We start from the raw sequence: 12914 nt of genomic DNA, 5'->3' as shown, positions 1-12914 counted from the left end.
TGATCCTGTTCTTTACCTTTACAGAGGTTGCCAATATTCTGTATTTGGTAATTGTAATTTGTGTGTGGATTTTAAAAAACAGTTTTACTACATATATATGTATCCATAAGTAGTCTCTATTAATAGTATAATCTGAAGATATAAAACAGTATCATGCTATACCTATAATTCTTCCATTTTCTTTTTCATTCAGTGTTTAAAAAATGTTTATCCCTATGATACATATAGCTTTGGCTGAAATGTACATTCCACAAGTATAAGAATCTTGCTATGTTTTGTTCACTGGGATATTCCAAGCATCTAGAATAGTGCCTGGCATGTTGTAGGCTCAAGCAATAATTGCTGGATGAATGAATTAATTTTAAGTGCTGTAGTACTTGACTATATGAATATGCCACAGTTTATTCTCCTGTTCATGAATGTTTAGGTTGTTGTACCTTTTTATTTTTTTTGTAATATGAACAGTGCTGCAGTGAATGTTTTTGTTTGTGTCTCCTTGTGCACATATGTAAGAATTTCTTTTAGCAAATACTGGAAGTTAGGGGTAGGCACCTCTTCAACTTAACAGTACCTTGCTGAGTTCCTCTGCGTGGTAATAGTATCAATTTATAATCCTACCAGCAATATATGAGAATCCCCATTTCGGTTGGGTGAGGTGGCTCACGCCTGTAATCCCAGCACTTTGGGAGGCCGAGGTGGCCAGATCACCTGAGGTCAAGAGTTCGAGACCAGCCTGGCCAATATGGTGAAACCTTGTCTCTACTAAAAAAAAAAAAAAAAAAAAATTAGCTGGGCATGGTGGTGCATGTCTGTAATCCCAGCTACTCAGGGAGGCTGAGGCAGGAGAATTGCTTGAATCCAGGAGGCAGAGGTTGCAGTGAGCCAAGACTGTACCACTGTACTCCAGCCTGGGTGACAGAGGGAGACTCCATCTCAAAAAAAAAAAAAAAGGAATCCCCATTTCTCTATCCTCACCAACATTTGATATCATCAGATATCTTAATTTTTGCCAATCTTATATACGTGAGGTTACATTTTGTTTTGTTTTTACTTTTACTTTTTGTTTTTGTTAATAACACATATTGTTTTTCCCAATAGAAATTCGATGTCTTCTTTCCGTCCTGGGAGAGGACATAATGATAGTCGGAGGACTGTGTTTTATACCAATGAAGAGTGGGAACTTTTAGACCCAACCTCTAAGGACCTAGAGGAGTCCGTAGTACAGGAAGAAAAGAAGAAGCTTACCCCTGAAGGAAACAAAGGTATCAGCGTACTTCCTGTTGTCTGTCATTCTGTGTACTGCTATCTGTTAACCACCAGTGATGTGGGAGACACTTTATTAGCAGGTATTTCGAGAAGCATAAGGACCAAGACCAATGGGGGCTTGCATTCTCTTTGTTGGACTTAAAACATAAAGGCTTAAAAAGTTATTTAATAAATGTTATAAGAAATAAATGACTGTCTAGTCCAATGGCTCAATTTTTTGGGGGATATAGCACACTTGGAAGTCATGATCCTCTTTATGGAAATATTGATTTTAAAAAACTTTATAGACATTTGAAATGTACACAAAAGAAGAGAATATAATCTCATGAATTCTGGTGTACCCATCATCCAGCTTCTACAATGTGAACTATGGTCTCTCTTCTTCCTTCTCTGTCTCTAAGCTCCTGCTCCTCCCTGCACTGTCAGCTGGATTATTATTATAGGCATTAATCCATTGCATCTGCAAATGCTTTAGTATGTATCTGTAAGAGATAATGACTCTTTTAAAAAAATTATAACTGGCTAGGCATGGTGGCTCACACCTGTAATCCCAGCACTTTGGGAGGCTAAGGCGGGCGGATCACGAAGTTAGGATATCGAGACCATCCTGGTTGACACCGTGAAACCCTGTCTCTACTAAAAATACAAAAAATTAGCTGGGCATGGTGGCGGACGCCTGTAGTCCCAACTACTCGGGAGGCTGAGGCAGGCGAATGGCATGAACCCGGGAAGCGGAGCTTGAAGTGAGCCAAGATTGCGCCACTGCACTCCAGCCTGGGTGACAGACCGAGAATCCATCTCAAAAAAAAAAATTATAACCGCAACTTCTTTATTATATTTACAGTTACAATAAATCCTTAATATTATTTAATTTCTTAATTGTTCCTTAAGTGTCTGTTTACAGCCGGTTTGTTCAAATGAAGATTCAAACAAGACCCACACATTGTATTTAATTGATGTCTTCTTAGTTCTCTTTTAGTCTAAACAGCTCTCTGGGTTTTTTTTCCCTTCCCCTTCCCTTGCCACATTCGTTGAGGAAACCAGGTCTTTGCGCTGAGAAGTCTCCCACGTCTGGGTTTGCTGATTGTATTTCTGTGGGGTCATTTAACGTGCTCCTGTCCCATGTAATTCCTGTATACTGGTAGTTAGGGCCAGAGGCCTGCCCAGATTCAGGGTTGACTTCTGATTCGACAGGAATGTTGTTTTGGTGGGGAGATGCTGCGTGCTTCCTGTCGCATCACATCTGAAGCCACATCATCTGTTTCTCTCTTTTGATGTTAAGATTGATCAAAGTTTAGGGTTGTAATCCTGATCCATTCATAAAATTCTCCATCAGCCTTTTGCCTGATGCTTTTAACAGCCATTTACAATCCTAGATTTATTTATGCATTTATTTAATTTATTGAGACAGAGTCTCGCTCTGTCATGCAGGGTGGAGTGCAGTGGTGTGATCCTGGCTCATTGCAACCTCTGCCTCCCAGGTTCAAGAGATTCTGCCTCAGCCTCCTGAGTAACTGGGATTACAGGCGCCCACCACAATGCCTGGCTAATTTTTGTATTTTCAGTAGAGATGGTGTTTCATCATGTTGGCCAGGCTGTCCTTGAACTCCTGACCTCAGGTGATTTGTCCACCTTGGTCTCCCAAAGTACTAGGATTACAGGCGTGAGCCACTGTGCCCGGCCACAGTCCTAGATTTGTTAATTCATTAAGAGAATATTGATGTTTTAAACATAAAATAACAATAAATAATTTTGAAATTCCACCTTATGCCTGATTCTAGCATGGGGCAGCAGGAATAGGGTACAGGATTTGAGGAAACCTTTATTGGAAGAGTAAGCACTTAGGAAAGGAAATATTTTTTCTGTCTCCTAGAAAAGGACTGTCATGATTTGCTGTGAGAGGGAGCTTACCTGTGCTCCATAGGATCCTGGTGTAGAACCCACTGGTCCAGTGTGACATGGTGTAGAATGTGGCCACACTGAATGTGCTGAATTACCTAATGCATGGCAAGGCCAGTGGGAGTGCCAAGGAGAGGGGCTCAGTATGAGCTGATATATAATGCTACCTGGAGGAAAAGAGATTAAAACTGGGGATTTGGGTTATTGAAAATAAGTACTGTTGGCTGTGACTTCCAGTAGAGACTGAGGGTGAAATGGAAGGATGAATATGAGCAGGACTGGGGAGGAGGAATCGGAAGCACTTAGTGAGTCGGGACAGGAGGAGAAACTCCCTGCACCATGGAGAGTGTTTTTTTGATGGATGACAGCCTTCTTAGCCCTCTGCCCAGCCCTTCATCCCCTTTGAGGGGAGTTTACGTGATAGACAGGGAGAGACAAAGATGTCACTAGACTTTGATCTTACACTCTTCATGGGTATTTCCTGAAACAGCTCCAAGAATCAGCCCTCCAACTTGTCCATGTTATTCACAAAAAGTGAACTACCCTTCCTTTATTTTCCCCTATCTTTAAGTAAACTTTTTGTTGATGTATAACATACAGGAAAGTCCCCAAATCAGAAATATATAGCTCAGTGAGTTGTCACAAAGTGAATACACCCATGTAACCAGCACTCACTTTAAGAAAGACGACTATGCCAACACCCCAGGACCCAGCTGCCATCCCCGTGCCCTTTCCAGTCACTACTCTGCCCCAGGGAACCACTGTGCTGATTCCTAACAGTGTAGGTTGGTTCTGCCTGTTTTCTAACTTTATATAAATCACACTTACATAGTATATACTCCCTTGTGTCTCCTCTTTGTAATTTGAATATATATATATTTGAATCTATCTACACTGATACTTATTTAGATCCTATAGTATTTTTTTTTCTTTTTTAGTGATGGAGTCTCTGTGTTGCCCAGGCTGGCCTTGAACTCCTGGGCCTAAGCTGCCCCCCTGCCTCAGCCTCCAATAGCTGGGACCACCGGTACATGTCCCTGTGCCTGGCCTGACAGTATTTCTGAATACTCATTTGTTTTTTTTTGTTTTTTTTTTTTTGTTTTTGTTTTTGTTTTTTGAGACAGAGATTCGCTCTTGTTGCCCAGGCTAGAGTGCAATGATGTGATCTCGGCTCACTGCAACCTCTGCCTCCCGGATTCAAGTGATTCTCCTGCCTCAGCCTCCTGAGTAACTGGGATTACAGGCATGCACCACCACGCCCAGCTAATTTTGTAATTTTAGTAGAGACAAGGTTTCTCCATGTTGGTCAGGCTGGTCTCCAATGCCCAACCTCAGATGATCTGCCCACCTTGGCCTCTGAAAATGCTGGGATTACAGATATGAGCCACCATGCCTGACCCCAAATACCCATTTTTTAAGAAGAGGAATATAGTCATGCTTTAAAACATGCATGTCTTAGTTTGTTTTATATTGTTATAACAATACCATAGACTGGGTAATTTATAATGAACAGAAATTTTTTTGGCTCATGGTTCTGGGGCTAGAAGTCCAAAAGCATGGCACTGGCATCTGGGGAGGGCCTTTGTTCTGTGTAGTCCCTTGGCGGAAGGCAAGAGAGGGCAAGAGTGAGGGAGAGCCAAGGTACCAAACTTGTTTTTATTGCAAACCTGCTCTGGTGATAACTAACCCACCCTGGTGATAACTAACCTACCCTGGTGATAACAACATTAATCCATTCACAGGGGCAGAGTCCTCATGACCTAATCACCTGTTATTAGGCCCCACTTCCCAATACTGTTACATTGAGGATTAAATTTCTAACACATACACTTTGGGGGACACATTCAAAGCATAACGATGTTTGTACGTTTAAAAAAAAACATACATTTGAGTGTTCTTGGTTTTTTGCTAAGGACAAATTAGCAAAAATAGGATGCTTAATATGTCTTAGTTTTCCATGAAAAATGATCCTGTGATAGAGTCTTCCAAGGAAGGGTCCAGTGGGGGGAAATCAATCATCTCTGGTTGAATGAAGCATGTTGGTTACTATCTAGAATGCAGTGGGGGCAGAGTCATCAATCTCCTGTAGTTCTCAAGGTGGTGAATGCCAAACTCCCTGGAGGATGATTTGTGAGGATGCTTTATTTTGTTATAGTTTCCAAAAGGAAGATGTGGCTTGCGTTTAAAATACAAGTTTTGGCCGGGCGTGGTGGCTCACGCCTATAATTCCATCACTTTGGGAGGGCGAGGCGGGTGGATCCAAGGTCAGGAATTCAAGACCATCCTGGCTAACACAGTGAAACCCCATCTCTATTGAAAATGCAAAACATTATCCAGGCGTGGTGGCGGGCACCTGTAGTCCCAGTTACTGTGCAGGCTGAGGCAGGAGAATGGTGTGAACCCGGGAGGCGGAGCTTACAGTGAGCTGACATTGCGCCACTGCACTCTAGCCTGGGCAACAGAATGAGGCTCCGTCTCAAAAAAAAAAATAAATAAATATTATAATAATAAAATACAAGTTTTATTTTTATGTAGGAGTAACTGGCTCAGGATTCCCCTTTGATTTTGGACGTAACCCCTACAAAGGAAAACGCCCTTTGAAAGACATAATTGGGTCGTACAAAAATCGTCACAGCAGTGGTGACCCTTCAAGTGAAGGCACATCAGGCAGCGGCAGCATCAGCATCAGGAAGCCGGGCTCCGAAATGCAACTGCAGATCCAGAGCCAGCAGGAAGAGCTGGAACGGTTAAAGAAAGACCTATGCAGTCAGAAGGTAACTTCTGGTTTCTGTCTTACCCCACATCAGCAGGCCAAGGACAGGAGGAATAAAGCCCAATTTATGTTTCCCTGAGTCTGGGGACAGCTTTGTTTCCCAGAAGTTGCTTTTCCTCTGGAGGTTTCATATGCCATGGCCGTCATCTAGGAGCGGCTGCTGTGCTTGATCATTGGTTCAGAGGTGTTTGCATTTGCAAGAGAGTGAAGATCTCTCACAGGAGGACAGAGGAGGTTGCTGTCTGCACCCACCGCCCAGTCCTGCCCCTGAGGTTGAATCTCCCTGAACACAGTTTCAGCCCAGAGTTCTTTAACAGTCGTTAAAAAGAGTTTCTGCATCCTATTCAACAACGGTTTCCTGAGCTAATCAGATCGAATTACATTTAATTGTTCAGTAGTTCAGTGACTCTTAGAGCACAGATTTTTTAATACCCATGAACATTTACTGGACACCATTGCTAATTACAGTACACATGTCCATTATTTCCTGTTTCCTATTACTGTTCTCTACAGACAGTCTTTATGGAATAAATATTGTTTTCCTCTATTTTTGAGATCCTTCAAGAGGAAGTTCAGTATTAAAATGTTCCCAGTAAAGTTTCTACATTTCCTCAAATTCTGTCGATTGCTCTATGTAATGTTGTCACGATTTCTGCTTTTCCTCCCCTCCTCACCCTTCACTCCATTCTCCTTTTGGCTCCCAGGAGCTTGTTCGACTGCTCCAGCAGACAGTCCGGTCATCCCAGTATGACAAGTATTTCACAAGCAGCCGGCTCTGCGAGGGGGTCCCAAAAGACACGCTCGAGCTTCTGCACCAAAAGGATGATCAGATTCTGGGCCTTACCAGCCAGCTGGAGAGGTTCAGCCTGGAGAAGGAGAGCCTTCAGCAGGAAGTGAGGACGCTAAAGAGCAAAGTGGGCGAGCTCAACGAGCAGCTGGGGATGCTCATGGAGACTATTCAAGCCAAGGACGAGGTCATCATCAAGCTCAGCGAGGGCGAGGGCAGCGGGCCTCCTCCCACTGTGGTGCCCAGCTCCCCTTCAGCTGCGCCTGTTGCCAGGGACCAGCTGGAACTGGACAGGCTCAAAGTAAGAGCAGGGCAGGGGCTCTGGTGATTGGCATGAGAGACCACCGATGTCACCCTAGAGGCCTGGCCTCCATGAGCTGATTTGGTGTGATGGACAGCTACACACCTTTTTTTTTTTTTTTTTTTTTCCACAAGTGTAACAGGACTTACCATCAAATAATTGTTAATCATCTGTGGAGCTTCCTTGGAAAAGGAAACTCTTGCTGTTATTTGGAACAGTTTCAAATCCTTCCCCTCCCTTGCTTTCAAGCAACTGAGACTTACCTTTCTATATATACCACCCTTAGTACTTCATTATCCCATGTATCATTACTTCATTATCCCGTGTATCATACAGAGGCTGTTTCTTACCCCTCCTGTGTACATGAAAGCACACACAAACTTAATTTGTACAGTTTGCTGCAGGACCTAGTGGATGCCTGCTTTGGGAGCATTGTTCCTAACAGTATAGGATTCGCTGGGGAAGCGGACTCCAGCTTCCAAGTAGGCCTGGGAAGAGGGCCTGTTCAGAGTCAGTGCCCCCAACACCCAAGATGGGAGGGTACTGACACTTAGTAGGAAGGACAGCTTTCCTCCCCATGTCCCTCTCTGGGCTAGCCCTCAGGGTGGGAGGCTATTTCCTGAACGGAAGTGACCCTCCAAGTCATGCCTTGGGTGGTGACCAACTGATGTGGTAGGAGGAACACACAGCATTTGTGAGAGGCGGGGGCAGCCTGCATTTCTCTTCTTGCCCATAGAGAAGCCTCCTGTTTCAGAGGGGAAGCCACAAGGAGGATCATAACATTCTTGCTGCCACCAGTTCTTGAGACTTTGTTAGAGTGGTTTTAGGTGGACACGTGGCGCCCAGGACGTGGGGCATCAAGTATAGCCCGTTTGACCCCAGCAGACCCCAAACATGTCTAGCTACTCGTCTCAGCCCCAAGGCGTCCCTTACCTGGCCACCCTCATCTTGCAAATAATGTGTTTTCAAGGGTGTTTGGCTCCGGATGGAGCTTGTCCTTGGAGGGCAGAGGTTTGTTACTGTCCAGGTTGTTACTGAGCATTTGCTTCATGCCTAGCAGTACCTTTCAGGTACTGCCAGTGCATTGAGTGAGGGAATGATGGGCATGCTGGGGACCCTGAAGATAATTCCAAGACAGAAGTAAAAACACTGGAATCATGGCAGCAGGGCTAGAATATGTACATGCTCCCCAGAGTGACCACTTCTCACTGATAACACCCATTGGATATGTGAGGCCCAGAGGATTTATGAATGAGAAAATCCAAAACAACAATAAAACCTCTGGTCTCAATACTTTACACTTGTATGTACTATTAAAAAAAAAAAAAAGCTGGCGGTGCATGATGGCTCACGCCTGTGATAGCAGCACTTTGGGTGACTGAGGTGGGCACATTGCTTGAGCCCAGGAGTTTGAGACCAGTGTAGGCAACATAGTGAAACCCCCATCTCTACAAAAAAAAAAAAAAAAAAAAAAAGGCCAGGCATGGTGGCTTGTACTTGTAGTCCCAACTACTCAAGAGGTTAAAGTGGGAGGATTGCTTGAGCCCTGGAGAGCAGAGCAAGGCTGCAGTGAGCTGAGATCCTACCACCGCACTCCAGCCTGGATGACAAAGTGAGACCCCGTTGCAAGAAAAAAATAGCCTTTGTGTTTTTTTTTGTTTGTTTTTTGTTTTTTGTTTTTTTAAATAAGAGGTATTAGTTAGCGTTGCCAATGGAAGTTGGGTTTTTTAATGTACACAATATTGAATATACATGACCCTAAATATATACCCATCAATAATACAGATCTTGGGATTACTTAATGAGAGCAGAAATGTTTATTTTTATGTATTTTTTTTGAGACAGTGTTTTACTCTGTTGCAGGCTGGAGTGCAGTAGTGCAATCTCAGCTCACTGCAGCCTTAACCTCCCTGGCTCAAGAAATCCTCTGGCCTCAGCCTCCTGAGTAGCTGGGTGGGACTAGAGGCATACATCACCACACCCAGCTAATTTTTATATTTTTAGTAGAGACAGAGTTTCGCCGCGTTGCCCGGGCTGGTCTTGAACTCCCGAGCTCAAGTGATCCTCCTGAGATTACAGGCATGAGCCATGGCACCCAGCAGACAGGTGAAGGTTTTATTTTGCAAGTGTGTCTATTTCTGTAGTGTGTAGAATAGTACTATAGTGGTGGGTTTCCAGGGCGTGCGTGACACTCGGCAGTGGGGGAGACATGTGGAGCAGGTTTTCTGGGGGAGCAAGCCGGGGTTGTGTGGAGAGTAGGCTTCCTGGCTGTCGCGACTATGTAGCTCCTTCTGTAGGCAGCTGATGGAGCTGATCGGGATACAATGCTGATCAGAACCCTTTTCTTTCTGCAGCATAATGGGTGGAGTGGTTTTGAATCAGCCATGAAGTTTTTTTCCTCCAACATTTCTCAACAAGTTTAACAATTTTTAACAACTTAAGCCTGTGACCCCAAAATATCACAACCGTGAGGTGATGTAGTGACAGTTGATGAAGAGGCAAAGTGGTTGTTAGGTGGATTCCGGGCAAGACAATTGAGGCCTGCCTGGGTACATAACCTCATGCTGTCTGACCTTGCTCTGTTATTGCCAGTGCTGGGGGTCTCTCTGCAATGCAGAAGGTGTTCACACCTCATATGGGTCTCCTCTGCAGTGGCACTGGGAGAACTGGAAAGGCTCCAGGGAGAAAGAGGGAGCGCACTGACAGAAGTGGGTGTTCTGATGTGCGTTCCATCATAGCCCTTCAGCTCTAGACAGGGTATGGTTGAAGAAGAAATATTGATTCCTACTTCTGATTCCAAATTTAAAATGTCTAAGTGGAAAAAGATACATATTTAAGATATGTTTATTTAAAGCATATTTTATATATTTTTAATTTTAAATATGTTTATGTATCTTTTTTGTTATTGCCGTTCTTGACCAGTTTTCATGCTTTGTTGTCAGTGGATGCTGCCTATAAAGATTTCTGCCATTTGGAATTTGCTAACTTTTCTTGGTGTGGTCTAATGCTTTTTGTTTCTGTAGTATTCTGAGGCAGGAATAAACATTGGTCCTAGGATTTTGCCACCCTAATGATTTAGGTCATTCTTTTTCTATGTTTCCTTCCAATCCTTTTCTGTGTTTCCATCCTTCTTCCATTTGTGAAGTATGTGGACTTTCGGATTGTTCCATTCAGCATTGTGGCCCCAGCACTTCCACATTGCTTTCATTAACGATTTCAGTGTTGTCCATCCTTTGTGTTATCATTTACTTCATCCTTGTCTTTCTTCCTGCGTTTGCTGTTCCATGAATACCTCCATGCCTACAGCTTCTTCTTCTTCCAGCTCATCTATGCATCCAGCTTTGTGCCTACTGTTTTATTCTGCATGGGTACACAGGCACTGCACTCCTGGGCCTCACAGTTTAGTTTAGAGGCACAAACAGAAAAGCAGAATGACAACTGGAGCAAGCACCAGGAAGGAAGGGGATGTGGAACAGCGTGGGGTGATGCTTTACATGACCTCTGGAGCCAGCCCTGGTTGGATTTCAAAGTCAGATCACCACTTAGGATCTCTGACTTGGGCAGGTGAATTCATGTCTCTGCTTTAGTGTGTTTGTGAAATAGTGCTTATTTTCATCATAGGTATTGTAAGGGTTACAGGCGGTAATCCACGTAAAGCCCTCCCTCACACAGTGCCTGGCTCCTCATAGGTTCTTCACTATTGAGTGTTGTTATTGCTGTGGTCATCATCATCATTCTAGAGAAAGTAGCTGTAATATAAATGATCAGGACTTAGATTGTAACACAAATTTTAAGTTAAAGACATACATGACAGCTGATGTTACTTGCTTTCACTGACCCACCTTGTATCACTCAGTCTCTATCCATCACTGTTGCATGTTTTCTTCAGTTGCCCTCCAGCCAGCTTTCCTTTGGCTGACCTGCCTTTTAGTAATATGTTTGCTTAATCTTTCCAAATATGAGACCTTTGGCCAGGTGCAGTAGTTCATACCTGTAATCCCAGTGCTTTGGGAGACCGAGGCAAGAGGATCACTTGAGGCCAAGAGTTTGAGACCAGCCTGGGCAACATAGTGAGATCTCATCTCTACAAAAAAAAAAAAAAAATTAGCTGGGTGTGGTGGCCATGCCTGTGGTCCTAGCTACTCAGGAGGCTGAGGTGGGAGGATCACTTATGCCCAGGAGTTTGAGACTGCAGTGAGCTATGACCACACTAGTGCACTCCAGCCTGGGCAACAGAGTTAGACCTTGTCTCCCCCGCCCCCCCCCTCTTTTTTTTTTGATACAGAGTCTCACTATTTCACCCAGGTTGGAGTGCAGTGGCATGATCTTGGCTCACTGCAGCCTCTGCCTCCTGGGGTCAAGTGATTCTCATGCCTCAGAAAGGGTAATTGGGACTAGAGGTGTGCACTACCACACCTGGCCAATTTTTGTGTGTGTGTGTATTTTTAGTAGAGACAGGATTTTGCCATGTTAGCCAGGCTGGTCTCAAACTCAAGTGATCCTCCTGCGTTGGCCTCCCAAAGTGCTGGGATTATAGGCATAAGTCACCATGCCCAGCCAACCTTGTTTCTTTTAAAAAAAAAAAAAAAAAAAAAAAGCTTTTAAGACACCAGTAGAAAGGAGATTCAGGTGAGAAAAGGAAGTCCAATATTCAACATTTCAAGTACTTGTCGTGACGTGGTTTTGCTCAGGCTGAGTATGATGCCTATCGAAGTTCTTGTGGGCGTCAGGGGCCTGAGAACATGGAGCTAAGAGCCCACTGGTCTGGCTCTCAGAAGTCTGATTTGCAGCCTAGACAGTAAATGGGCAGCTTTCTATGGCTCAATTCTTCACCTCAAAAATAAAGATGGTGAGAATGGCTGCCTAAGAGTTGTGAGTTTTAAACAAGATTAGGAATCTCACATGCCTAGCACGGGGCACCTGTAACCCATTGCAAGTGCTCCATAAATGTTAGTGATTAAAGGGAACATTGAACCATTTTCAGTTCTGCATTTTATGGGGGAAATGGTATAATCCCGTGGTGGTTTCTTGTTTGACGATGAGGAATTTCTGTAGCCACATCTCTGGGGAGCAGCAGCAGTCTCCTGCCTGTGGCATCACCAGAGTCTGTCTTGACTACCCTGGCCTGCCCTTTGAGCTGTCTTGAACATAATTTCTTCTGTGATTGGGAGATCAGGAACCTCACACACCAGCCTGTCAGATTATCAAAGAGAAACAAGTAGAAGCGGGGTGGGATGGGGAGAAGAGACACATTTATAAAAGACTGAATTTGTAAAGAACATTTTAGAAGTCACTGCCTCAGAGGTGATTTGGATTAGTATCCTTAGCAGCGTCTTCAGTTCATTGTTTTTATTAGGAAAGTCTAAGGAAGTTTTCTGAGCTTCATTTTCAGTGTTTTACATGAAAACACTTCACCTCCTTTTTGGTTTGCTTTTTGTTGCTGTTGGCTCCTTTCAGCTTTCTTGCTTGGAGTTTCAAGGGCTGAAGCCAACATGACATGTGCCCCGCCCCAACCTGCTCTCACAGTTGGACTTGGCAGAACTTGTCACCAGCTTGTTATGTTCTTTTATAGACAGAAAGCAAATAGACAAAGGTTAACAATTGGCTAATTTAAATGAAGGCTATATTGTGTTAATTGTACTTTTCTTTCAACTTTTCTGTAAGTTTGAAATTTTTCAATGTTGAAGAATATGTTCTCTTATGTGCCTTATACATTGTAGGTCGTAGAATTTGTTATTGAGTGATTTTTAGTTATGGACTGTATATGTATATAACCTTTTTTTTATATAAACTGGATAAGTGAAGATGAGAACCTTCAGAAAATATGTTGTTCCTCTAGTTTAAAAAAAAAGTAAGATATTGCTTTTTTTTTTAACCACCTCAATGAA

The 12914-nt window shown here is 43.5% G+C and overlaps 1 protein-coding gene across 1 annotated transcript in view; it reads left to right on the top strand.

Annotated features, from left to right (window-relative positions):
* Positions 1 to 12914, top strand: part of TBC1D2B (TBC1 domain family member 2B) — an 83738-nt gene that overhangs the window by 47284 nt on the left and 23540 nt on the right. Inside the window, 3 exon segments of the mRNA XM_010378661.2 lie at positions 1099 to 1262; positions 5701 to 5939; positions 6643 to 7026. Of these exon segments, the coding sequence (XP_010376963.1) occupies positions 1099 to 1262; positions 5701 to 5939; positions 6643 to 7026 (787 nt within the window).

Source organism: Rhinopithecus roxellana, chromosome 5, assembly GCF_007565055.1.
Source record: "Rhinopithecus roxellana isolate Shanxi Qingling chromosome 5, ASM756505v1, whole genome shotgun sequence".
NCBI classification, from domain to species: domain Eukaryota; kingdom Metazoa; phylum Chordata; class Mammalia; order Primates; family Cercopithecidae; genus Rhinopithecus; species Rhinopithecus roxellana.
Note: the sequence above shows the minus strand (reverse complement) of the source record. Positions and strands in the feature narration are given on the sequence as shown.